Below are 27,604 nucleotides of genomic sequence, written 5' to 3' on the forward strand. Positions count from 1 at the left end.
AAATCAAATGTAAGCGTATGTGAACACCATGTTTGCATATACCTAATGTCAACAAAAAAGGAGCTGTACACAAACCTGACAAGTTGGGGAGTAGGTGGGGAACACATGGCAGGCCTTACAAACTTACTGACCTGAAGTCACCACACAGGATAGTATGAACATAAAAATAATTCCTAAGTGGGCCATGGTGATCAGTCAAGTCCCAGCTTGTAGCTTTCATGATAAAGATCAATTTTTACCTTAATTAAGCCCTGTCCATTGTCTTTGGGCATCTAGGACAACATACCTTTGAAATGTGATTTCTCTTCCAGACTCCTGGAAAGCACAACTGTGGGCACCAGAGCTAAAAGAGGCTTCTCATTATTATCTTGTTGCCTGGATATCATCTCCACTTATTGTTAATGTTACATGTTAACTACCCAGCACCTACCAATGGGAAAGGAGTATGTATCTCTCCATTTTACTTTTAATCAAATCCTAGAAATTAACAGCTCCACACCCCAGCTTTCTCGCCCCTCAATAATTTACCACCAATGGATTTCATGTAACCCTCCTTACCTTACCTCCTTTGACTCCAATGTATAAAGAGCACAAAACTGCCATGCTACAGAGCATTTTCTCAGTCTGGGAAATTGTTCCAGGAATGTACTCGAAATTTTGGCTCAAATAAACTCATGTAAAAAAACTTATCATTAGGTTGGACAGTCTTTCATCCGACACTATGAAAACACTGGAAGGTTCCACACTGCTCTGTGACAATACCGTAGACAAAGCCTTAGTTCATGCATAACATACGGTACTGTGTAAGAGTTGGCTACTTTCATTCATATTTGTGTATTTGTCATAATAATTCATTCTGGGTTTACTTATGTAATTTGAAAGTAAAGGTAATGGCTTTCAATTACATTAATAATTCTCCCTGTGCCCAAATGCAGGCAGAGGGCAAGGACTATTTAATTTCTCCAGCGCGAAAGCCCCTCACGGTGGCTAGCACACCTTGGTCTCGTAGGACACGTCCCAAGAACCAGAGAGTTGCTTCCAACGCTCCACGCCAGACTGCAAGACTCTCAGTATATAAATATTTAACCCACCCGTCAGTGCCCTAGCTTTTCTCCTTCCCGCGGAGCCCGAGGCGCGAACGCGCAAGCGCGAGTAGGCGACGGCCAGCACTCACTAGCCCCGTCCCCAGGAGCTAATACGTCAATAGGCCGCGCCTCGGACTGAAACTCGCCTTCCGGAAGGAAGCCCGAGAGGCTGATTATGGCGACCACCGCCGAGCAGTGGGTGCTGGTGGAGATGGTACAGGCGCTATACGAGGTGAGCTGGGCGGCTCGGCGGCCCGGCAGGCGATGACCACATCGGCTCTGGGGAAGGGGAACGACTTGTGCGGATTTGTGGTCAGGGGCCTGGGCGGGATTGGCTCGGTCACTACCGGATCCTCGGCGACCCTGGATGGAAGGGCTCGCGGGCGCACACCGTCCCAGTGGTGGTCGGTGGAGAAGGACCGGCAGAACTGGGAACCGGTGATCTAGCTTTGAGCTCCGGCGGGCGTGGAGACCGCTGTGGGTCCTGTCGTGACGCTGGAAAGGAACACGTGGGAGGGGGGCACCGGAGAGAGGCTGGTCCTCAAAAACCAGCCTTGGGACTGATGGAAAGGCGGGTGGTGAAAATAACAGTGGAAGAAGTCAGTCTGGCGAGGGGCAGGAGGAGTCAGGTCCTGGGAGCTGTGGAGCAGGTGACAGGGGAAAGAATTGTGATAAACTGGAGTTTTTTTTTCCGAGACGTCAGGTAAGAAAAGAAGCTGAATTATTTAGGGTTTAGGAATATGAAATACACGTCGTTTGTCACTCTTTCTCATATGTCCCATTTTCTGCCTTGTAAATAGACACCTCTTTTGGTAGATCTTTAAAAGAAGAGTGGTCAGGAGAGTTTTCAAAGTCTAGCCATTTCACATATGTTAGGTAACATGAAATCAGAATGTCAGTCATAGGGAATGTTTGTTCATTTGGCATGTATTTAACTGAGCTTCACCGTGGTGTTCAATAGAAACTTCTGTTTGCTCTCTGAGCAATTCAGTACAATAGCCACTAACCCAGTGTGGCAGTTAGGCACTTGAAATGTATCTAGTGCGACTGAGGGACTACGTTTTTTATTTAATTTCGTTTAGATGTAGATTTAAATAATCACCTGATGACAGTAGCTATGGTATTGGACAGCACAGATCAAGATGCTGGAATTAGTGCAGTGAACAAACAGGCAAAAGTTCCTGTGCCTGTAGAGCTCACATTCATTTAAAGTGAATTTCAGTTTTCTTTTGACAATTTTTTTACAACTTAATATTGCTGCTTACTGGCATGGCCGATGATGGTGTCTGCCATTGCAAGACCTATGAGGAAGGACTTGCTGAAAAACAGTTGACAGAGCAGATGTGGCCTATGTGATGTCCAACATTAGCTTAATTATAGTAAAAAAAAAAAAAAAAAAAAAAATCAAAGCCAGTGAAATGTAATGGTTTTCTTGTATAAATGAATAATTTTCTTTTTTTCTGTTGTTGCTCCCTTTTTGAAAACCGCATAATTGATGAAGAATGACTCTTGGGAGAAGTCCTCCTGGATGTAACATTTCCAGGAAAAGAAGCTGCATTTGTGATTTGCATTAATTCACTGGACAGTATCTCAGTTTTTCTTAGGATCGTGTCTTTTCATAGTGGGGATGTTGAGTGACTCGGACAGATGTTTGCCTACTAGAATCCAATTAGTGAGAAAACCAAATGGATGTTTAGACTAGAGTCCTTATTCTTAAATGAATTATATTCAAGGAGGATCAGCAAATTTAAAAAGTCATCTTAAAGAGAGATTTCTTGTCTTGCTCCCAGTTTCTGTGCATTTGGTGTGTAGAATCTGAGGAGTCTTATGTCATGTACCCAAAAAAGAAATATGTAATAGTGTGTGTGTGTGTGTGTGTGTGTGTGTACCATATGTATACAGTTTAAAAGTTATTTGTACATTGACCGGGAGTTTACAAACAAATTTTTCAGCATTTTTCCAATCTCCACATTCTTATTTTTTTCAACTGTGGTGAGTCATCATCTCTTTCTTTCTGTCTAATGTTTGAAAATAACTTATGTTTACATTTCTAAATACCTCTTTTAAATTTTCAATGGCAAAGTGTTGGGACTAGAGCACCCTGTAACTGATTGGGGTTTAGCTGATGCGTGAACATGTGGGATCTTCCACATGTTCTTTGTATGTCTAGTTGGACAAAAATTAGAAGTCACCTTGGTCTTTATCCTGGAAATGTACAGCTGAAAAGAAGACATGGCATGGATAGTTTCATTAAGGTATCTTTATGCCTGTTGACATGGAAAACACTACATGCCTTTGGAAGCTACAGTAGAAAATGACCTGCTATCCCTTTAAGCATTTGTAAAATGTTGTTTCTTTTTTTCTCTCCCATGTTGCAAGAAGGATTTGAAGAGTCTTGTCAGAAGAATACAGAATATGCAGTAGGATATGCAAAACTCTCTAAGAATTATGGAAACCGGTTTCCCAATAACTTTCTGAACTCATCCATGGTAGATGGAGTAACAGAAGGCTTGTGACGCTGTGGAATGTTTGTTACAGTCATCTCCCAGCAGTAAAAAATTAACTGCCAATAAGATCGCATAGTTGATGTTGTTTGATATGGGGGGATTTTGTATCAGGTTTCATTTTAAAGACTTTTTTTTTTCCTAAACATGTTTTAAAGCTGCAGTATCAGAGGTTTTATGTGTAGAAGAAATTGCCTACTGTTAGAAATGGGACACGGAATAAGTAGAAATGAAAGGAACTTTGAAAATAAATTTTAAGAAGCGATAGGCTTAAGGTCTTGGGAGGCAGTTATTTGCAGTGCATTAAGTTTCATGTGCAGGTTTTAAAAGAGTTTATTTCGCTTCTTGTTTTCTACTCACTCTTAGGCTCCTGCTTACCATCTTATCTTGGAAGGAATTCTAATACTCTGGATAATCAGACTTCTTTTCTCTAAAACTTACAAACTGCAAGAACGATCTGATCTTACAGTCAAGGTAAGAAATTAAATCCCAGTTTTTTTATTTGGTGTATGATGAGAGTTGCTACATCTTCAAAAAAGGACTTGTGGTCGCCAACTACGTGCTAAAATATTTTCTGGAATGTAAGGAAATCAAGGGGAATGTGATACAGGGTAGGTAAAATGTGGGAAAGCCAAGGATGAAGTACCTATCCAGAGGAGTACCAGGGGACCAACTTCCCTGCTTTGCTAGAGGCAAAGAGCAGTCTCACGAGTAGGCGATGAAAGGGAAGCATGGGCAACTACTGGATTTCCAGTGTCCATGTGCAAGATTACATGAGTTGCTAGAGCCCCACTCTTTCTGAAGTCTGACCAAAAGTTTTCCCTGTGGCGAGACTCCTTCTGGCCCCACAGTCCCCACCTCCCCACCCCAAGCCAGGTGAACCTTAGGAAATAGAAGAGCCTAGAGGATCAATGGCGCTCCCCCACTGCTGTCCATTCATGTGCAGGAAGATGTAGGAGCACTTAGTGGCTGCCTCAGTGGGAGAGAGAAAGAACAGTTTTGACTGCAGCATAGTTTCCATCACTTGGGTTGTTTTGCCAGGTACCCAGGGAGGCAGGGATTGTGAGAGACGTTTTTCTGCAACAATCTCTAAAACGTTGGTTCACCGGGCAGCATTGAGTGCAGCACAAAGATGAAGCACGGGGCTTTTCTTTACTTCCTGGACCGTTCACAGAAGGAAATGCAAGTGGAATCACCACAGCAATTTACGGTTGCTTCCCCGGTTTCTCCGACTTGCTGCTGCTGTCTTGAGCATTTATGTTAATCATGAAACCATCAGGCACTGTCCCTAGGGAACATGCAGCATGTGGTTCTGAGGGCAGAAAGTTTTAGCAACCTAGGTAAAGCACAATAAAGAGATGTCTCATTGCATGATTTCTTGTAACCTTTACTATGCCGGTGCATATTTGACCTCTGTTTGGAGGAATACCCTAAACTTGACCGCAGATCGCTCTCCCCCACTGCCGACCCCCCGCCCCGCCCCGTCCCTTTTAATGACTACTTTGTGGGATTACCTTGCCACTGAGCAAATACTCTTTAAATAACATTGCAGTAAGACTGGGCCCCCAAACCAGAAACCCAGCCTATACTTTTTCCTTTGGTGTTTAGGAACTTCTCATGGAGGATTATGGGCCATGACACAAATTAGTCCGAATGTTCTTAGTTTTTGTTCTTCCTATCTCAAAAGATCATCCTGCTCTCAACTACAATATTGTTTCCAGACAAATGAGTTTTAAATTTAAACATATTGATCCACCCACATACACATTTTCAAAAGAGTGATACGTAAACTAGTTTTAGAGTGATCCTCTGAAAGCAGACTTAGCTAGAACAAGATTTAGTGATCACTGACACCTTGCCCTAACAACAGTGGAAGAAAAAGGAACTGTGAGTGTTGTGAGTGAGAAGTGCCCTTCTCAGTTAGCTAGGTGTACAGAGGCTCTTGAACAGCAAGGCACCTTGAGTGGATTCTAACATGTGTCTGCATGGTAGCAGTGCACAGTGTGTATGACATGTACTCCAGGCTTGTTCCGGCTGCTCTTCTCTCCCATGAGGCCATTGGCCGAAACACATGAGAACTTTAGTGGTTGATTTATTCAGCCAGCGTTTTTGAGAGCCTGAAAATCAGGTGACTGTGCTTTTGGTACTGCTCTGGAGTTGCACATCAGGGGAAGAACGCACAGAAGCATTTATCGGAAGTATGAGACTAGAGCTACTAAGAGAGGGTCTACTTGCAAGGCATCATGTTAATTTAGGTGCCTCATCTCATCCTGTACATCCAGACGACATTTTCAAAATTACCTGTTCTTCTGATACAAGAACGGATAAGAAACTCAAAATAGTCAAAATACTTATAATGCATGAAGTAACAGATAAAGGGAATAAAATAGCTTTTTATGACAATTTCCAAACAAACTCCCATTGCAGGAATTAGGAGAGTCTTTTTTTCTGTATTTCAGCTACACCTGAATCCCTGCACGTGGCTTGTAGAAACAGTGCTTTGTGATCTGGTTGATCCCTTCCGGTGATGGTCACCTCTGTAAGCACTTTGGGTGTGGCTTCCTGTGTTGTCTTGGAATAGAGGCTGAGCTGCTTCTCACCTTTGTATTGTAGACTTTCTTTTTCTTTTACAATTTATAAGGTGTGCGTCATCCTTCCCACAGTGAAAAATTTTGACCATAGAAATAGAGTTTCCTCAGTTTTTCCAGTCACCCACAAAGCCGCTTGGAAAAAGAGCCTTTAGCCTACAGTAAGAGGCCAAGAGGGTAAGTGCCCAAAACTCAGGAGTGATTCTGTTTCATTTCTAGCCACAACTAGACCTGTTTCTCACAGTGTGTTCATTATGACAGTTCCACTGCAACAAACAATTTAGATGCTGCTGGAGTCACTGTCCAGTGACTAGCATTGTGCTGTGTTTTAACACCTTTTCTCCCATAGGAAAAAGAAGAATTGATCGAAGAGTGGCAACCAGAACCTCTTGTTCCTCCTATCTCAAAAGACCATCCTGCTCTCAACTACAACATTGTTTCAGGGTAAATCAGTTTGCTACTTGAAGGACTTTCACTCAGTTTCCTGTGGGGGAACTCACCAAAATGTATAAGTGGTTTAATGGTGATCCTTTTTTACCTGAAATAAAAGACTTAAATATTTCTGCAAGTCAAAAACTATCTGCTTGGTTGCCAATATAAGACTTTCTTTTGGGAGTGGTATGGGCATTTTTTAAAAAGATTTTATTTATTTATTTTTAGCAAAAAGGAAGGGAGAGAGAAAGAGAGGGAGAGAAACATCAATGAGTGGTTGTCTCTCTCACGCCCCCAACTGGGGACCTGGCCCACAAACCCGCATGTGTCCCAAGTGGGAATCGAACTGGTAACTCCTTGGTTTGCAGGCTGGCACTCACTCCACTGAGCCACACCAGCCAGGGCTGGGCATTTTTTTATAGTCTCTAGGCATTACTGTTCATACCTTTTTCTGAAAACAATCTCTTTTTCAAAGTAATACACACGCACGATAATATGTCAAGTGGTCTGACGCACTTAAAATGAAAAGCAACAGTGCTGCTTTTTCCCACCTGGGTTTTTTGTTTTGTTTGGGTTTTTTTTTTTTTTGTTTTTTTTTTTTTGACTGTACATTTGTAGCAGGGTGCCTTCATAATTAGGTCTTAACAGTATGCTGACACCATTACTACTTGATTGAGTAATGATGGAAAACACCTAATGGCTCTCACAGTAGGAATTATGAAACTTAAGCTCACTGATCCTACGTCTCTCGTTGTTTCCGGAGTCTGATCTGTTTCTATTTTTAGTTCTCCTGTTAGTTATCTTTGCTTTTCGTGTGTGGGGTTTTGTTTTTTTTTTCTTCGAAGATTCCACTTATTTGTTTATTTATTTATTTATTTATTTAGAGAGAGGATAAGAGAATGACAAAGAGAGGGAGAGAAACATTGCTGTGCAAGAGAAACATGAATCGGTTACCTCCCATACGACCCCACCCGGGGACCTGGCCTGCAACTGGCGGCCTTTAGGTTTGCAGGATGATGCCCAAGCCACTGAGCCACACCAATCAGGGCATCGTATACGCCTTTATTAACTAAGAAGTATTTTAAAAATATAGAAAATATCATGCACATGTGTATCAACCGTCTAGAATTAACGGGCAGTAACACTTTGTTATCTTTTTTTGAAATATGTTTTTAAGAAGAAAGAAAACATTACAAATATAGCTAAAGAAACCCATACCACTTCCTCTTGCCTCCCACACAAGATCACCACTGTCTTGTAGTCGGTGGGTGTTTTCCTTTGCTTATGTTTATACTTACTACATATGCCTGCCATCATGAAAATATTTAGCATTTTGTTTAAAATTGTGATGCAGGTTATTCTCCTGAGCATATCCTTCTGCTTTGATCCAAAAGAGCCTTGTATTCTTTGCTTTTGTGGGTTCTTTGACCTTACAAAAATTCCGCATGTTCTGAAATCAAACTTACCGACCATTAATCTTTTGAAAGAAATCCTTCCCTGCCCCAAAGGTTTAATTTGCCTGTTTTCCATGCAGTGGTCAGTTGTCCCAGCATGATTAGTTGAGTAGCCCATTTTTTACCTACTGATTAGAAATTCACCTTTTGTGTACCAAGAACCCTCATAAAGGGTCTATTTCTGGCTTTGTTTCTATTCTTTAGGTGCACTTGTCTCTCCCTGTGCCAGAATCTCACTCCTATAAATAACACAGCTTGAGAATAAGACTTGACAAAAGTGAGTCCTCCTGTTCTTGAGAATAGGCTAGACCAGGAGTCCCCAAGCCCCAGGCCACAGACTGGTACCAGTTAGGAACTGGGTCGCACAGCAGGAGGTGAGCAGAGGGCGACTGAGCTGAGCGAAGCTTCATCTGTATTTACTGCTGCTCCTCATTGCTTGTATTACCTCCTGAGCTCCATACCTGCCTCGCCACCCCTCCCCCAGCTCATGGAATAATTGTCTTCCACGAAACCGGTCCCTGGTGCCAAAAAAGGTTGGGGACTGCTGGTCTAGACTTACTCTTGACTCTGTTCTTCACTGAGAGTTTAGTTTCAGTTAATCAAATTTGACCCAAAAAGTGGGTTTAGGTTTGTGACTAGCAGTGTGTCGAATTTATAGATTAATTTGGAGAGAATGGGAAACTCGCCAATAATGGATCTCATCGCCCTGTGCCTGGGTTGTCACTTGTATATTTAGGTCTTTTATGTCACACAGTAAAATTACATGACTTTCTTCCTAAAGACTTGGCTTGTCTTTTTTGTTTCTACTTTTATTTTGAAACAATTGTGGATTCACCTGCAGCTGTGAGATATAGCACAGAGAGATCCTTGTTGGGTTTTCCCCAGTGGTAACATTTTACGTCCATAGTACAATATCGCAGCCAGGAAACTGACATTGTGTATCTTCTAATGGATTTGTCCCTAGGTTCCAGGGTTTGGGTTTCTGTCAGGAGAAGTGTCTTTTTCTTCTGTTCCTGTGTCATTGCACTGGCTGGGGGCACCTCCCATACAGTGTTGAATAAGAAAGGTAACAAGGGCCTCAGTGTCCCTGGTGGCTTGTAAGAGATAACCTGTATCAAGTACTGAGGCCTGCCATTCTCTTCTTGGTTTGCGAAGGGAACTTTTTGGTTTTCAAATGAGAATATTAAAATTTACCAAGTTCTTTCTGTCTATTGAAATAATCATGACTTTTTTCCTCCAATCAGTTACCATGTTAAATTATGCTGGTTGATTTTTAAGTTGGCTGTGTATATATGTAAATTTTTATTAGAGAAACTGCTATCCGCGTGCCACGCATCCTCACCCCAGATTCCCAATCTGTAGAAGTAATTACTTGTCTTTCTTTAGCTCCTTTTTTTATTCTTCTGGCATTTGCCTCTTGTTTTTCTAAGGAACTTGCTTATGCTGTTACTTCTTGAATACGTTTCTCTCTTTCCCAGCTTTAATTGTATTCATTAGCGGTAGGACATAACACATGCACACTTGCTGTCCCCAGGCCCATGGTAGCCCCTCTCGTGCCTTAGTGTGGACTAGAAAGGCCCCTCTTCCTCTGGGAGCACAGCAGCCTGATGTGGAACTTGGCTGTGCAGGCACGTGCAGCCACGCTGTTCATCCCTTCTCCCAACAGAGTTCTGTTTTTGCATTATGTGTCCTTAGATTATTTAGCGCTTACATTTTTATGACTGCATTAATATCATTCATTAGTTAAGATTAGCATCCATTTTTTTCAATATGCAGAATATTTTAATTACGTTTTCTTTCTGGTTTTCATTTTTGTTTGTCCGCTTGCTTGCTTGGTTTTACGTATTAGTCTACTTCATCCCATTGTCTTCCTCCAGGAGTTATTTCTTGGGTCCATTTTCATTTTTCCTCTTGGAACCATTGTCTTCCTGCTCCAGTCGTGACTGGTTGCTAAATAGAGCTGCTGCCCAGGGTGGCCTGGGATCTCAACCTCTGCTTTGGCTCAGAAATCCCTTCATCTCTTTCCTGCATTGTTCGTGTCCTCGGCCCGAGTTTACTCCCGGGTACTAGTAGACTACAGGTTGACTCCTGAGGAAGGCTATGGAAGGTAAATTTTTTGAAACCTTATACATCTTAAAATTGTTTTTTATTTTACTCTTTTACACTAGAGTGATTGTTTTTCCTGCTTTTATTGCTCTCTTAGATACATTTCCAGTGTCTGGTGATCTTTACATCCTTTTCTTTCAACATGCAGAATACACTCATTGTAATCAACAACAAGCATACTGTACGTAGTCTGCAAAAAGCAGGAAAAAAATCGTGTTTTGTTGATATTGATAAACTTAGAGTTACTCCTCAATTGCTGAAGTACCTCTTTACACTCAGTACTGAGTTAACACAAGAGTAAGTGAGTTTACTTAACTCGGATGGATTTTTTCCCTTCAAATAACAGCCTTATTGAAATATAATCCATAAACCATAATACTCAACCTTTTAAGACACACAGTTACGTGAGTTTTATTATATTCACAGACTTGTGCAACCATTGCCACCATCCAATTCCAGAATATTTTCATCACCCCAAAGAGAAACCCCACACCCATTAGCGGTCACTCTCCGTTCCTCCCACTCCCCAGCCCCTGGCAGCACGAATTTACTTTCTCTGTGGATTTGCCCAGCCTGGATGTTTCATATAAAAAGAATCATATATGTGTGTGTGTATAGTACTTGGCCTTTTGTGTCTGCCTTCTTTCCCTTAGCCTGGGATTTTCAAGGACCATCCATGTTGAAGCATGTGTCAGTGTTTCATTCATCTTAATGGATGAATAATATTGCAGTCCGTGGATAGATCACATGTTGTTTACACATTCATCAGTTGATGGACATTGGTGTTGTTTCTACTTGCAAATACATGAAAAAAGAAAAAATACATTTACATATATATTACTCCTATGAATATTTGTGTTCACATTTTTGTGTGGACATACGCTTTCATTTCATTTAGTGTATATACCTAAGAGTACTGGAACTGTGAGTCCTACAGTAACTCATTTTGAGGAATCGCCAAACTGTTTTCCATCCTCCAGGCGATGTAAGAGAGCTCTAATTTGTCCATGTCCTGGCCAGCACTTATTGTCTGTCTTTTTGATTATAGCCATCGTAGTAGGTAGGAAGGGGTATCTCCCTGTGGTTTTAACTTACTCTTCCCAAATGGCTAGAGATATTGAGCATCTTTTCATGTGCTTATTGTTCATTTATATGTCTTCTTTGGAGACTAGTCAATACTTAAGTCATTTGCCCACTTTTTAATTAGCTTATTTGTCTTTTTATCATTGAGTTGTAAGATTTCTTTATGCATTTTGGAAACTAGGCCCTTATCAAATATATGACTTGTAAATATTTTCTCCCATTCTGTGGGGGTTTTGTATCTTTTATAGTATAGTGGATTTTTTTTAAGATTTAAAAAGAATTTTATGTATTGATTTTAGAAAGAAAGCGAGAGAGGGAGAAACATCAATTTGTTGTTTTGATATTGATGCATTGATTGGTTGATTCTTGTATGTACCCTGACCGTGGAGCCAGCCTGCAACCTTGGCACATTGAGATGACACTCCAATCAATTGAGCTACCCAGGCAGCGCCAAATGTTTTTAATGTTTTTTAATTTAAATTATATTTTATTGTTTATGCTATTATGGTTGTCCCAATTTCTTCCCCCTTTTTGCCTCTCCAGCCTGACTGCACACATACTCCCTCAGGCAATGCCCATACCGTTGTCTGTGCCCATGGTTCATACATACATATAGTTTGGCTACTATATGCCCTCTGCTGTACTTTACATCCCCATGACTATTCTGCAACAACCAATTTGTACTTCTTAATCCCTTCACCATTTTTGCCCATTCCCCCAACCCTGTTCCTATCTGGCAATCATCAAAACATCCTCTGTATATGTGATTCTGTTTCTGTTATGCTTCTTTGTTTGTTTTTTAGATTCAGTTATTGTTAGACATGTATTTATTGCCATTGTATTATTCATATTTTTCATCATGTTCTTCTTCTTAAAGAAGACCCTTTAACATTTCAATAATACTGGGGTTTTTTGTTGTTGTTTTTTTGTGATGAACTCCTCTCACTTTTTTGTGTCTGGGAAGCTCTTTATCTGTCCTTCAGTTCTCCATGATTGCTTTTCTGGGTAGAGTAACCTTGGTTGTAGGCCCTTGCTTTTCATCACTTTGAATACTTCTTGCAAATTCCTTCTCTCCTGCAAAGTTCCTTTTTAGAAGTCAGCTGACAGTTTTATGGGAGCTCCCTCTTAGGTAACTAACTGCTTTTCTCTTGCTGTTTTTAAAATTCTCTCTTTATCTTTACCCTTTGGCATTTTAACTAGGACGTGTCTTGATGTGGGCCTCTTTGGATTCCTCTTGTTTGGGACTCTGCCCTTCCTGGACTTGTATGTCTATTTCCTATACCAAGTTAGGGAAGTTTTCTGCCATCATTTTTTTCAAATTGGTTTTCAATTTATTTCTTTTCTCCTGTCATCTCTGTGATGCAGATGTTGATATGCTTGAAGTGGTCCCAGAGGCTCCTACACTATCCTCGGGTTGTTTGGGTTTTGTGGGGCGGGGGGGGGGGGGAGTTGGACTCTTTTTTTCTTCTTGCTGTTCTTATCGGGTGTTTTTTGCTTCCTTATGTTCCCAATCACTTACTTGATTCTTGGCTTCATGCCTTCTATTGTTGATTCCCTGTAAAAATCGTTCTTCATTTCAGTTAGTGTGTCCTTCATTTCTGGCTGATTCTTTTTTGTGGTTTCCATGTCCCTTTTTATGCTGTTGAAGTTCTCCCTCTGAGTTCATTTACTCTTCCCCCCTAAGTTCACTGAGCATTCTTATAACCAGTGTTTTAAATCTGCATCGAGTAGATTGCTTGTCTCCATTTCGCTTAGTACTTTTTCTAGAGTTTTATTCTGTTACTTCATTTGAGCCACGTTTCTTTGTCTACTCATTTTGGCAGCCTCCCTGTGTTTGTTTCTATGCATTAGGTAGAGCTGCTGTGTCTTCCTGACTTGGCAGAGTGGCCTAATGTAGTAGGTGTCTTGTATCGTCCAGTGGCACAGCCTCCTCTATCACCCAAGCTAGGTACTCGAGGTGTGTCCACTGTGTGGGCCATGTACACCCTTTCCTTGTAGTCGAGCCTGGATTGCTGTTGGCAGGTCAATGGGAGGGATTTACCTGGGCTTATCAGCTTCAAGGGCTGGCTGTGACACTGACCACCAACCTCTGAGCACCATGAAGGATCCGCTGTGCACAGGCCCACTCCACGGAGCACGGCTTACTTCAGCAGGGCTTTGGTGCCTTCTGAGCCCTCCCCTTGAGGATGTCACTTGTGGAAGTGATTGGGTGGTGGTGCTCCTACATGGTCTGTAGCTGTCCACTCGGTGTGCAGGCTCTGGGACCTACCAGGAAGCACAGGCCAAGGACAGCCGCTGCCTATGTTCTGTCTGGAGCCACCCACCATAATATCCAAAGCAATCTGCAGATGGCTGCTACTTGTGCTGGGCTTAGAGATGCCAGAGCGAGGCCAAGCTGTGAACCAAGGCCAGTTGCTGCTAGCACTGGGCCTAGGGGCGCACTGAGGCCAGACGTTGCTTGTTTGAGAGAATTTAGGAAAATCTGAAGCGCGAACCAAGAGAAGCCAATTGTATGAAAAGCCACTGAATACAGCTTGGGTGTGCCCTAAGGTAGGATGGGACAGAGCCTCAGGGAATTACGAGAGCAGGGCAAACCCTGTGAGCCAGGTTAATGGAGCCTTAAATATGGCACCCTCCTGCCAGCTTTGTTGGGGGAGAACTCAGAAAAGGAACAGTGGCCTCTGAGAGCACTTCTCTCTGAGGGAAAGCTGCTCCCCAGCTCTTGCCCTGATGCCAGACACTTTGTTTCCTCCCTGTACTCCACTGGTGCCTTTGAAGCTGCTCCACTGGCGTTGGAGTTCAGAGGGAGTGAGTGCGAGGAAGTCTGTGCACAGGCCCTTTAAGAAACACTGCCTGGGACTCCGGAAGTTTCTCTTCCTCAGCCTCAATCCCAACTGGTTTTTATAGCCAGGAGTTGTGGGGACTCATCTCCCTGGCCCTGGAACCCTGGACTATTATCCCTTGGTCCTGAGATACTACTCCTGATTTTTATCTGCCACACATGGGTGTGGGACCAGCCTGTTCCATGTTTCCGCCCCTCCTACCAGCTTCGATGTAGTTTCTTCTTTAATTTCGTAGTTGTATGACTTCCATTCAGCTTGATTTCTGGAGGTTCTAGATAATGGCGGTTCTGTCAGTCAGTTGTAATTCTGACGTGGTTGTATGAGGAGGAGGCCGTGCTTACCTATGCTGCCATCTTGACTGGAAGTCCAAATGTTTTTAATTTTAATTAAGGCCTATTTATCTACTTTTACTTTTGTCACTTGTGCTTTTCTTTTATATCTAAATATGTTTGCCTCACCAAGATTATGAAGATTTTCTCCTTTATTTTCTTTTAAGAGTGGATAGTTTCGCTCTTAACTTTAGGTCAGTGATTCACTTTGAGTTAATTTTTATAATGCTATGAGGTAAGGGTTCATCTTCATTCTTTTACATGTGTATACCCAGTTGTCCGAGCAGCATTTGTTGAAAAGACTATGCTTTCCCTGTTGAATTGTCTTGGCTCTCTGTCGAAAATCCATTTTAAAGAATGAGACACTGAAATGCTAATTGGAAGCCCTGTGTAAACGGGCTGGGCTTCCTGACTGATAGTGGGCATCACTAGACAAGGACTTGTCCATTTATTTGAGGGGAACCCCAACTCAGTATTTTCTGTTTTTCTTCTCTTGATTTTGAGTTTTACCTAAAAGGAGTCCTTCGGTATGTTGGGGTGGGGTTGGGGCAGTCTTAAGGATGCCCTTAATAAACCTGGTTTCCAGCCCTTTGGGAGCTGAGGGGGAGGACAGACAAGGGCTTGGTGTCCCATTTTATTATGTAGATTTATACTTGATTTCTGTTTTCAGAGTGGCACGCATCCCCCTACTGGTTCTTAGGACTGTTAGTTTATATTCAGCCTTTCCAGGGTGAATCTCCCACATTTCTTCAGGGCCGGAAGGGGATCTGAGGAAATGACTCCCCTTGAAGATTTCCAAGCCATCCTCCTGAGCCCACCCCGCCTGCTCCCTACTCTCACAGGGAGCTCTGCCCCCTGCCTGGGGGCATTTTCCGGTTTGCTGCTGGGCTCTTCCTGGCCAGCCTACATCCATTCAGCTTTCTCGCTGATCTCTTTGACTAACCAATACAGCTTATTCATTTGCTTTGCAGTTTCCAACTCTTCGTTAGCCATCTCCTTCTCTGTCTTGCTCCTGGTAAAGTTAGACGTTTTAGACTTTGTAGGCCTTTTTGTAAGCTATCAGAAGGCTCCAGAGTATGGAGTGGTTTTTTTTTTTTTCTTTCTTTCTGTCTTGTTTACCACGAGTCACTGGTAGGTTTTTCTATTAGTAAGTAACCCTTACGTTCCTAGAATAAACCCTCTTTAAGCATGACTGTTTCGTTTTTATACATCGTGGGATTTATTTTTGCTAATATTTGGGAGTTTTGACATCTGTGTTGAAAAATGAGTTTAGTCTCTTCTTTTCCCTCACTGTGCTGGTCCTGTTTTGGTATCCAAGATGTATTAGTCTTACCATTTTCTTAGCAACAGTGTGTATTTCCTGTGGTGTTCTGTTGAGCGTAGATTTTTAATTGTGAATTCATTGTCTTTAATGAGTTTGTAAAGCTATTCAGTTTTCTTTCTTAAGTTTTGCTAACCATCATTTAGTCATAGTCCATTTCTTATGTTTTCAAATGTACTGGCATGAGTAATTTATAGGTTTGTCGTGGGCATGCTTGTATAAAACACATGCATAAAACCTTACTATACAGATGGATATAATGACACATCTGTAGATCTTGTGTCTACTTTGTGAGCATCACTTGTGTCTCCTTCTTTCTCACTCAGATTTTCTAGAGGCTTGACTTCTGGTTTAGTTGATTCTCTGGTTTAATTGGTTCACTTTGTCCATTTTCAGCCTTTCTTGGAGACACAGGCATTCACCCTCTGCTCAGCTTCACTCTTGTCAACACCCACACGAGGCTGCACTCTTGTTTGCTTTGTTATTTTCTTCGCCCCGGTGCCCCACATCGACTCTTTGTCTCTACTAAGGCACTCGCTGTAGTAGTTCATTACACTTTCCATCCTCATTCTGTGTTATATATTTTTGTTATTCATATGATATATTTTATTTTTACATTGTATGTTTGAAACCACATACTCTTAATGTTTTATGAATGTATGGTTTGTTTTTTTTTTGTCATGTGATCTAACTTAATTTACTCCACCAATATGTGAATATGCATACAGGCAGTGTCATTACTGTATTATATTAAGCAAGAGAGCAAAGCAAACAAACAAAAATGTTTATTATATACAGGGTAGGAAATGGAATTTGAATCTTCAACATTTTTGTAGACCATAGTAAATGCAGTCAGTAAAATATAAATATTTTACACTACCATATAAACATGGTCCTACAAAAGGAAGAGTGAAGAGATTTTTCAGATTGAATAGCTTCCAAAGAAATGTTCTATTCACTGCAAAGTGTGATGTTACTTTCTACTGCTCCCTTGTACCAAGGAGAATTATTCCATTTTATAAAGATGTTGTTAAAAAGTTAGGATATCCTAGTGTATATTAAAATTAAAACATAATCAGGAGATTGAAAATTTAATGAGCTGATTATTCTACTGATTAGTTTTATTTAAGAAGCTCACCTTTTTTCTCTTAAACTCTCAATATTATTCCTTCAGTAGTTGAAGTCTCTAGGTTCTATGGATCCATACTGTATTTTTCAGCCTAAGAATTGTCCCATGAGCATATTTAGCTGGTCAAAACATAAACTGGATATAGCTGTGTGACTTGATTAGCACAAGGTCATTTTTTCAATCAAAGAAAATTGAACTATGCACATAAATGACAAAGTGAGTCAATAACAGCACGTGTTGTGGCAAAGAAAGTCCACAGCTTCAGAGGATGCAAAAGACTTCAAATTATATAAAGACAAGTTCTAGGTCAAAAAGGAAATAAACAGTCACAGAATGTCATGGTTAGAAGAACTAAAAGGTCAAATGTTATAGTCAACCACCTGATGCTTGAGGGCCCCCATTAAACACTAACTAGTTTGCTTTTCGTTTACAGTAGTTTTGTTTTGTTTTTTTGTTTGTTTCTTTTTTCATTGTAATTTTTTTCTTTTTTTCTTTTTTTTTTAATTTATTTACTTTTAAAATACATTTGTCTCTGCCTCCCCCCTCCCTTGCCCCCTCCCACCTTCCCTCCCTCAGCTCTTCCCCTTTGGTTTTGTCCATGAGTCCTTGCTATATGTCCCTTGACTTTCCCCTTCCCTTCCCTTTCCCTGCCCCCCCCCCTTCCTCTTGTCTCTGTTGATTTCTTTTCCTTTCAGTGTTGCTGGTCATATTTTCCTTGCTTCTTTGCATTGCTGGTTAGGTTCCGCTTATAGGTGAGATCATATGGTATTTGTCTTTCGCCCCCTGGCTTATTTCGCTTAGCATGATGCTCTCCAGTTCCATCCATGCTGTCGCAAAGTTTAGTACTTCTTTTTTTCTTTCTGCTGCGTAGTATTCCATTGTGTATATGTACCATAATTTTTTGATCCAATCATCTACTGATGGGCATTTAGGTTGCTTCCAACACTTGGCTGTTGTAAATTGTGCTGCTATGAACGTTGGGGTGCATAGGTTCTTTTGTATTGGCGTTTTGGTGTTCTCCGGGTATAGTCCCAGCAGGGGAATCGCTGGATCAAAAGGCAGTTCCATTTTCAGCTTTCTGAGGAAATTCCACACTGCTTTCCATAGTGGCTGCACCAGTCTGCATTCCCACCAACAGTGGACTAGGGTTCCCTTTTCTCCACAGCCTCGCCAGCACCTGTTGTTTGTGGATCTGTTTATGATGGCCATTCTGACCGGTGTGAGGTGGTACCTCATGGTGGTTTTGATCTGCATTTCTCTGATGGCTAGTGATGCTGAGCATCCTTTCAAATGCCTCTGGGCTCTCTGTATCTCCTCCTTAGAAAAGCATCTGCCCAGGTCCTTTGCCCATTGTTTGATTGGATCGTTTTTTTGTGCTCTAGACTTCATTTTGATTTTTACAAGATTTTTACTCAACACATTTTTTTCAACAAATATTTGAGCGTCTACTATGTTTAAGGGATGTGTTGAGCATATTGGTTTACACAGCAGTAAATAAAAATCTTAGTTTTCTCAGGACAGACAGGCCAGTCAGCAATGAAATAAATATTACATTAGCTGGTATTGGGTGGCATGAGGAAATATCGAGCAGGGTGCGAGTGCTGGATGTACTTCTTGTCATCTCTTCTCACTGCTGCCTATTCTGTCATGTGTGGTCACTGAGTTTTACCTAGCTATTTTCCTCCAGATGGAAAAATGCCATCTTGAGGAGAAAGATGCTGTAACTACCCCTGTAGCTAATATCCTCTTGCCCACCTGTTTGAATCCTTCTGGGATCGTACAGCCAGGAATGGGGTATTGATATACGCCCATCTGATTTCTCTGTGGGAATTTTCTTCATCGTGATCGCCCCGTTGATGGCCCCTTGAGTTCGTTTATCAGGGTTCCAGTCCCCTCACCACCTGGGTTGGTGACATTGTTTTATTTTGCATTTCTCTGATTATGCGAGCCTTTGAATGTTATTTCATCTCCTTATTAGCTCTTGGGGTTTTGCCTTTCTGTGAATGCCTCCTCATGTCTCTCATGTCTTTCTATTGAGCCCCAGACTCTTTTGATTAGCAAGAGTCCCTTACACTGTGTAGATTCTAATCCTTGGTTAGTTTTTGATGTAACACTTTATTACATTTATTTTAAGATGCATTTTTTTCCCCCTCTATTTTAAGATCTCTGAATTGGAGGTGAATTTCACCGCTGCTGTAAATCATTGTCAGCCAGGGGGGCCTGGTGGTAGGGGGTTGTCATTGCCTGTGTACCAGTGAACTTGGTCATGACTATGTTTACTGCCAGCACTTCAGCTGAATTATGTGCACTGCTGGTAAGTAAATAAGCTGGTAGCAGGAGAAGGGGCCAAACCACTCTGAGGAGAATGAACAGAGGCTGCTGTGAGTAAGGCTTTGAACATGCCTTTGTCAGACTTCTGCTGCCTTTGGAGAATACTGGCCTATTTTCTAGAAACGTGGTTCAAATGGCAAAAGATGTAACTAGGAATATAGTCCAATAGGAACGTTCCAGCATTAAAACTTAGTGAATGGGTGACATTGTCTTGTCAGGTAATCTCAGAGGTGGTAGGGGACCATCCTGCTGAGCAAGGTCTGGGTGTTCAGTGGCAGGGAGCAGAGGAGTATTGTGTGATTATCCATGGTGTCCGCGACTTAGCAGAGAGCAGATCCTCAGAACTCGGGCAAAGAGGTTAGGAATGCTTTGACTGATTTAATTGCTTTGTATGGTTCTTTTTATATGTACAAAAGATTATAACAGAAACCTCCGTCTAAGAATGCCCAGCAGATCTTTTCATGAAATACAACCCATGAAATTCTAGATGGCAAGAAAACATCATGACCTTTTAGTCCGCAGTGTTTTCTTCCTTAATGGTAGATAAAATACATTTGGTGGTTTCTTAGAGTTTGTGAAATACAGTAAATCTCTTTATTTCCCATCTGTTCACATTGTCTTTGGTGTCTTCATTGAACCACGATTCTTAATTTTGACATGATCAGATTCATTCATTTTGGCCTCATGTTCTGCGTGTTTTCAGACTTGTTTAAGAGAACATTTCCTACTCCCACGGTCACAAAAACATTTTTCTACATTTTGTTTTCCTGTCTTTTCCAAAATATCTTTTCAGTTAGTAACATTTGGAATTTACCTCTGTGCATGGTTATACAACTTTATTTTTCTCCATCGAGAAATATCTACACGTAACTTAGTTGTTTGTGGGGCAAATGCTATTATCTGCCAGGTTCTTATGTATATACAGTTCTCTTGAGTTCTAGATTCTCCCATTGGCCTAGTTGTCTATTCTCACACCAGCCCCAAACAGTATTAATGGGCTCTGTAGTATTTGTTTCTTTCTGATAGAGCACCATTCTTTCTAAGGTCACTTAGCCATTTGGGAACCTTTACGCATCCATGCAATTTCTGGCTCTCACTAATGGTGAAGCTGTTGGTTTGGTTGGGAAGGATTTTACAATATTTTCCCTCCTTCCCATTCTCTGAGTCTTTGGTTGTGGAGATGTCTTTCTAGACTGGTTTTACTTGCTTCTGCAAGGTTATGCTCCTGTTATGCACCAGGATTCCTGCGTCAGGGACATACCTGCGTGGAGCACGGGTATGAACCTTCTGTTTCTCACTGGAAACTGTTTTCCTTCCCTGTCCCAAGTGCTGGACAAAAATCAGGCCCTGGCCTCCCTGGGTTGTGCTGCCTCTTAACTGCAGTCAGGGACTTCTGGGCGTGTGTATTCATGATAGTTTTTTTTTTTTCTCTCTGTGTTGCAGTTTTTGGTGAATGGCCTCAACTTGCACAGCAGCAACCATTACTACAGGCTTGTCTATGTAGGTGTTTTGTCTCTTAATCTTTTTGTGAGTCAGAACCTTCACATGAGGGAGGACTGGGGAAACTTTAAGAAACCCCGAGAAGGGTGAAATTAAATGACACGATGGATTCGCAATCACAGTGGGTGAAAAGAGAAGCCCTCAAAGCTGTAGAGGGAAGGAAAAAGGTATTTAGAGAGCCCCTCTTTGGGCCAGGCCTGTTTATAATGGAAATAACCTTGAGTAAAAGGTTCTCTCTGCACTTTATAGATGAAGAAACTGAGGCTCACAGAGCTCAGGTAACGTCCCCAAGGTTCTGAAGCCATCAGTGGACACATTGTCGATGGGATGTCTGACTGATTCTACAATCCATGCTCTTTTCACTGAGTCATCTTGTGTTTTGTGAATTTGTGTCTGCCTTTTTGACTTTATTTGAAGTTGTCAATCATTTCCTTCTCTGGTTTTCCAGCATCTCCCTCCCCCGCCCCAGAGAAAACCAGCTCCTTTTAAACATCCCGATGACAGCAGTTTCTCAGTCTTTTCTGGACACATTGCATTTTCAAGAGCAGCCCAGCTTGCAGACAAGTGCAAATGTGTAACTGAAATAGGTTGCGGGGACAGTCCTTTTCTTTGTGCTGTGCTGTGCCTTCTGATAATCCCAATCCATCTCATTCTTGTGGTTGCCTTTAGTTAAAATAGGCTGCTTCTGTCGGATTCAACTGGTCTGACAACCCTGTCATTGCTTGCGACCTGTAGATTGGCCCTGTGTTTCTGAAGCGTGGCTATAGCTAACATTTGTCAGCCAGGAACATGATGGGCTCTCTGTCGGGAGTCCACCTCCTGTCGCAGCCGTACTCGGGTGCACGTGCCTGTGGAATCGGCCACGCTTTTCCCTGTAAGAAAAAAATTGTTGAGGGGGGAGTGCAGGGGAGGAATTTCTGGTGAATAGTATTTCAGCATTAACTCTAGAAATTGGGTACGTATCCCACTTATTCTTTTAGTGGCTCCCTACAGGTAACATGTATTTTTAAACCACTTCACTGTAAGATTGTAACTTGCTCTGCCTATTCCTGCCTTTGATCTTGGTCTTTTTCTATTTTCGTACTCCAGAATGTTTCTGAGATACTTTATTTAGCTATTCATTCTTAAGTGGATTTTTAAGTCAAAACAAAGATTTGCCATCATCCATTTTGGAATTCTAGTTCACTTCTTAATTTAAGTGTACAGGGTCCCCTATTAAGAATAGAATTACTGGGTGAGTATTTGATTTTTAATATAGCATTGTATAATTTTACTTTTTAAAAAGAAAAGTAAAAGCTAGGAGACCAGTAGGCAAATAGGATGGAGTATCCACACTTGTGTGTCCTGTCTGCTGCCACGAGGTAATGCGGTAGTGAGTCTGCTATAACACAAATGTCAGCTGAAGTAAACCACTCTTGTCTCTTTTCCGCAGCCCTCCAAGCCACAACATCATAGTGAATGGAAAAGAATGTATCAACTTTGCCTCATTTAATTTTCTTGGATTGTTGGATAACCCTAGGGTCAAGGTAAGTAGCATCAAAGCTGAAGTGGAAAGATAGTATGGCTGACTTAAGAAACTGGACATAAAATCAAAGGCAAATGCAGAACATGAGAAAGGGCTCTGCGAGCGTCTGCCATTACTCCTTTCTGGAAGAGCTATGACCCGGATTTCCACAAAGGGTGGGGGGCATGTCTGTTGTGGCTTAGTGTTGTATGAGCCGGACCTGGTCATCGTCAGAGATGTGTCTGGGAAATTACTTCATTTCCTGTTGAGATTGTTGGCCAGTACATGTTTTTGAGAACAGGCTTATGTCCACAGATGTCAAAAAGTATAAAAGCATTGTGTTAACCAGCATTTGATAATCATGTTAGTAGAACATTTCCATGTTTTAAGTTATATCCCTATGTCCCCAAGTCTCTATGTCTGTCTTTTCTTTATATCCTGTTATGATATCATAGTTCCTAGAAAGAAAAGAAAATGGAGGGGAGAGTTACATGGGTTAAAGAATAAGAAATGCCCGTTTTGAACTCTTATTTTCTCTTCTTCCACAAAGGCAGCAGCTTTGGCATCTCTAAAGAAGTACGGTGTGGGGACTTGTGGACCTAGAGGATTTTATGGCACATTTGGTACGTTTCTGTTGTATTTTTCAGGCTACTGCTTTCAAGAATGAAGATTCCATTTGACTTCAAATTCCTGGGAATAGATATCCTTAATTAGTGGTGGCATTAATCTGGTGCTATTTCTTACCTGGCTTTCTAGAACATTGTGTGTTTGGAGCCTTTGGATGTCATTTGTGGAGAAGACCCATAGTTACATTAGGTGTGTAGTCCTTAGGACAAAGCCTGTGCTGCGTTTCCACATGCCCCTAGAGGCAGTGATGTGAGGAGACTGTTAGTGCCTGTGGCACACAACGGTTGCAAGGGGAAGAGTCCTGTGTGGGTGGCTGTGCTCTTCGAAGCTGTGTAGGAATGGGGATCTTCCATGTCTGTTTCTCCAGTGTGGAGGGTACCATCCTTGTCTGCATGCAGCCAGGTGGCAAAAACAGGGGAGGAGTGCAGGGCAGCCGTATGGTTTTTGGCAGGCAGGTGGCGCTGCACATCATTCTGTTCACATTGCCTTGGTGAGACCATATCCCAGGTCAGGCCTGGCTGCAAAGGGGACAGGGAAATAGCTCTAGCTGCACAGCCAGAACATTACAGGGAGAATGGCAAGAACAGATTGAGGAGTGTTAGGCTCTGTAGCTCTTTTCCTTCTGGAATGAAGATGAAGGGTCATTGGATTTGTGTGTGGGTGACCCTGGGAAAGGCTAGCTAAATATTCGGATGACTGTGTGTGATTTCAAACCCTATGAGCTCCCTCACTGAGACTTGTCAAGGACAACCATGGCATTTTCTGGTTGTGTTTATGAAATGTATATTGTTATTTTTCTCTTTTGAAAATTTTGAAAATGTTAAATAATTGTTCAACTGAAAGTATTCCTTGAAATATCATTCTGGCTTACCGAATGTCAGGGTGTGGGGAAAGTAGAGCTGACGACGTCTCTTCTGCCCTCATTTCCACTTCTGGGTCTTTGTGTGTTTTTCTCTTTTCTTTCTTTTTTTTCCCCACTATCAGTTAAGATGTTTTTATTTAACAAAGCATCTTTATTCCTTAGTATGTTTAGCAATTAAATTGTTTATATCGGAAACAGGTGGCAAGAGTTAGTGTTAAAGAATCCTACAGCTGTGACTTCCTGCCAAGATGAAGGTGTAGGTAGGTACACTTTGCTTCCTCACACAACCAAAGAAGGACGACAACAAATTTCAAAACCAAAAACAGCCAGAACTGCCAGAAAATTGAACTGTATGGAAGTCCAACAACCACGGAGTTAAAGGAGAAACATTCATCCAGACTGGTAGGAGGGGCAGAGACAGGAAGCTGGGGCAGAGAGGATGCACAGCAAGGCATCGGACTGGGCAGGCTAGGCGGCGGCTGGCGGACCGGGCCGTCCCACATTCGTATTTGGATCAACTGAAGGAACAACTGGGGAGCGAGACAGACTGCGCAACCCATGGTTCCAGTGCAGGAAACTAAAGCCTCAAAACCTCTGGCTGTAAAAATCCGTAGGGGTTGCGGTGGCGGGAGAAACTCCCAGCCTCACAGGAGAGTTCATTGGAGAGAGCCACAGGGTCCTTGAATGTACGCAAACCCACCCACTCGGTAATCAGCAGCAAAAGGGCCCACTTTACTGGTGGGTAGTGGGGGGAAGCAAGTAAAAGTTGGGTGGGAGCGAGCAAGTGGCAATGTTCCCTCTCTCACCCCTTCCCCACATACAGCGCCACAGTGCAGTGAAGGCGGTTGCCCCAACCTGGTGAATACCTAAGGCTCCGCCCCGTACAATGTAACAGTCGCACTAAGACAAAGAAATGTGGCCCAAATAAAAGAATAGATTGAAACTCCAAAAAAGGAACGAAGCGCCAAGGAGCTAGACAACCTATGAAGTGCAGAGTTCAAAACACCGGTAATCATGATGCTCACAGAAGTGATTTGCGTATGGCCGCAAAATAGACGAAAAAGTGAAGGCTATGCGAAGTGAAATAAAGCAAAATATACAGGAAACCAACAGTGAAGGGAAGGAAATCAGACTCAAATCAACAATTTGGAGCAGAAGGAAGAAATAAACATTCAACTGGAACAGGGAGAAGAAACTAGAATTCGAAAAAATGAGAAGAGGCTTTGGAAGTCTGGGACAACATTAAACATTCCTGCCTCCGAATCATAGGGGTGCCAGAAGGAGAAGAGGAAGACCAAGAATTTGAAAACTTATTTGAAAAAATAATGAAGGAGGACTTCCCCAGTCTGGCAAAGGAAATGGACTTCCAGGAAGTCCAGGAAGCTCAGGAAGTCCCAAAGAATTTGGACCCAAGGAAGCACACACCAAAGCACATCGTAGCTACATTACCTGAATCAAAGATAAGGAGAGAATCTTAAACACAGCAAGAGGAAAGGAGACAGTTACCTACAAAGGAGTTCCCACAAGACCATCAGCTGAATTCTTAAAAGAAACCTTGCAGGCAAGAAGGGGCTGGCAAGAAGTATTCAAAGTCATGAACGGCAAGGACCTACATCCAAGATGACTCTATCCAGCAAAGCTATCATTTAGATTGGAAGGGCAGATAAAGTGCTTCCCAGATAAGGTAAAGTTAAAGGAGTTCATCATCACCAAGCCCTTATTATATGAAATGTTAAGGGGACTTATCTAAGAAAAAGAAGAAAATCAAAACTATGAACAGGAAAATGACAACAAACTCACAACTATCAACAAATGTACCTAAAAAATAAAAACAAACTAAGCAAACAACTAGAACAGAAACAGAATCACAGAAATGAGATCACACGGAGGGTTATCAGAGGGGACAGGGTGGGGGGGAGAATGGGGGGAAAAGGTGTAGGGAATAAGCAGCATAATTGGTAGGCGCAAAATAGACTGGGGGAGGTTAAGAATAGTGTAGGAAACGGGAAAGCCAAAGAACTTACATGTACGACCTGTGGACACGAACCCCGGGGGGGGGGGGATGGTGGTGCTGATGCGAGGGGTGGTGCAGGGTGGAAGGGGATAAAGGGGGGGAAAAATGGGACAATTGTAATAGCACAATCAATAAAATATACTTAAAAAGATCTTACATCTGGAAAGGATCTTAAAAATCTTGTACTCCAGCATCCCAACTATTCATAATGTAAATAGAAAGCCCAGAGAGGTTATGCGACTTCCTCACAGTCACACAGGTCATCAACCTCAACCCTAAAACTAGAAACCTAGCATGCTGACTCCTAATCTTATTTTTTTCTCGTTGAGTAATTCTTTTCTTAAATATTTTTTTAATTTTTCAGTTATATTTGTCATATAATATCATACTAATTTCAGGTTTACAACATTGATTTGTATAACTTCTGGTCACCCTGATAAGTCTAGTGCTCATCTGACTCCATACATAGTTATTATAATATTATTGACTGCATTCCCTATGCTGTACTTTACATCACTGTGACTAATTTTTAACCGCCAATTTATAGTTCTTAATTCCTTCACCTTTTTCACCCATCTTCCCAAACCCCCCTCCCATCTGGCAACCATCTATCTGTTCTCCATATGTATGAGTTTATTTTTGTTTTTTTGCTCATTTCTTTTGTTGTTTTTTACATTCCACATGAAAGTGAAATCATATAGTACTTGCTTTTCTTCATCTGACTGACTTCATCTCGCCTAATCCACTCTTAAATCCAGTGAGATTGTGCAAATGGCAAGATTCATTCTTTTTCATGGTTAAGTTATAGTCTATTGTATATATGTACCACTTCTTCTTTAGCTGTTTGCCTGTTGATGGGCACTGAGATCGCTTCCATATCTTGGCTAGTGTAAAAAATGCTGCAAAGGACATAGACGTGCATATGTCTTGAATTAGTGTTTCGGGTTCCTTTGGATAAATTCCCAAAAGAAGAATTGTTGGGTCCTTCTCTGTCTTTTCTTATAGCCTTTGTTTGAAAGCCTATTTTTTTGGCCCTGTGGCTGGTGTGGCTCAGTTGGTTGGAGTGTCGTCCCATACACTGAAAGGTCGCAGTTTTGATTCCCAGTCAGGGCAGATACCTAGGTTGCAGGTTCAGTCCCCACTCTAGGCGCTTACAGAAGGCAGCTGATGGATGTTTCTCTCTCTCCATTCCTCTCTCTCTATAAATATACCGTTGGGTGAGGACTAAAAAACCTAAAAATAGAACAAAGTCTATTTTGCCTGATATATAAGCATTGATAGCCCAATTTTTTGTTCACATTTTCAGTTGCATTAAATATCTTTTTCCATTCCTTTGCATTCAATCTGTGTGTTTTTCAGTCTGAAGTTGGTCTCTTGTAGACATCAGATGTAAAGGTCTTCTTTTAATCCATTCAGCCACCCTAAGTCATTTGCTTGGTGCATTTAACCTATTTATTTTAAGTAATTATTGATGTCATTTTGTTATATTTTATTATATTTTGCCATTTTATTGTATTGCCATTTCATTATATTTTTATTTTATTGCCATTTTATTATAATTTTTTCCTCTTTTTCTTCCTTCCTCCTTCTTCCTCTTCCTTCCACCTTTTTCTCTTTTACTCCTCCTCCCTCTTTCTGCTTTTTCTTCTTCTTGTTTCTTTAACATTTCTTGCAATAATGGTGTGGTGGCAATAACTCCTCTAGCTTATTTTTTGTCCAGGGAGCTCTTTATCTGTCCTTTGATTCTAAAAGAGAACCTTGCTTGGTAGAGTAATCTTAGTTTTAGGCTTTTGTTTTCATCCCTTTGAACATTTTCTGTCAGTCCCTTCTGCCTGGTTTCTGTTGAGAAATCAGCTGACAGTCTTATGGGAGCTTCCTTTGTAGGTAACTGC

The 27,604-nt window shown here is 41.7% G+C and overlaps 1 protein-coding gene across 1 annotated transcript in view; it reads left to right on the top strand.

Moving 5' to 3' along the window:
- Nucleotides 1–1,186: 1,186 nt before the first annotated feature.
- SPTLC1 (serine palmitoyltransferase long chain base subunit 1) overlaps nt 1,187–27,604 on the top strand; it is a 73,650-nt gene continuing 47,232 nt past the window's right edge. The window contains exons 1-5 of the mRNA XM_054588031.1: nt 1,187–1,317; nt 3,956–4,063; nt 6,527–6,621; nt 22,138–22,231; nt 22,760–22,832. Coding sequence (XP_054444006.1) covers nt 1,261–1,317; nt 3,956–4,063; nt 6,527–6,621; nt 22,138–22,231; nt 22,760–22,832 — 427 coding nt within the window. The 5' untranslated portion in view covers nt 1,187–1,260. The remainder of the gene's footprint in view (nt 1,318–3,955; nt 4,064–6,526; nt 6,622–22,137; nt 22,232–22,759; nt 22,833–27,604) is intronic.

The sequence above is a fragment of the Pteronotus mesoamericanus genome, unplaced genomic scaffold, assembly GCF_021234165.1.
Source record: "Pteronotus mesoamericanus isolate MK-2021 breed Mesoamerican mustached bat unplaced genomic scaffold, CSHL_Meso_final scaffold_125, whole genome shotgun sequence".
Taxonomy (NCBI): Eukaryota; Metazoa; Chordata; class Mammalia; order Chiroptera; family Mormoopidae; genus Pteronotus; species Pteronotus mesoamericanus.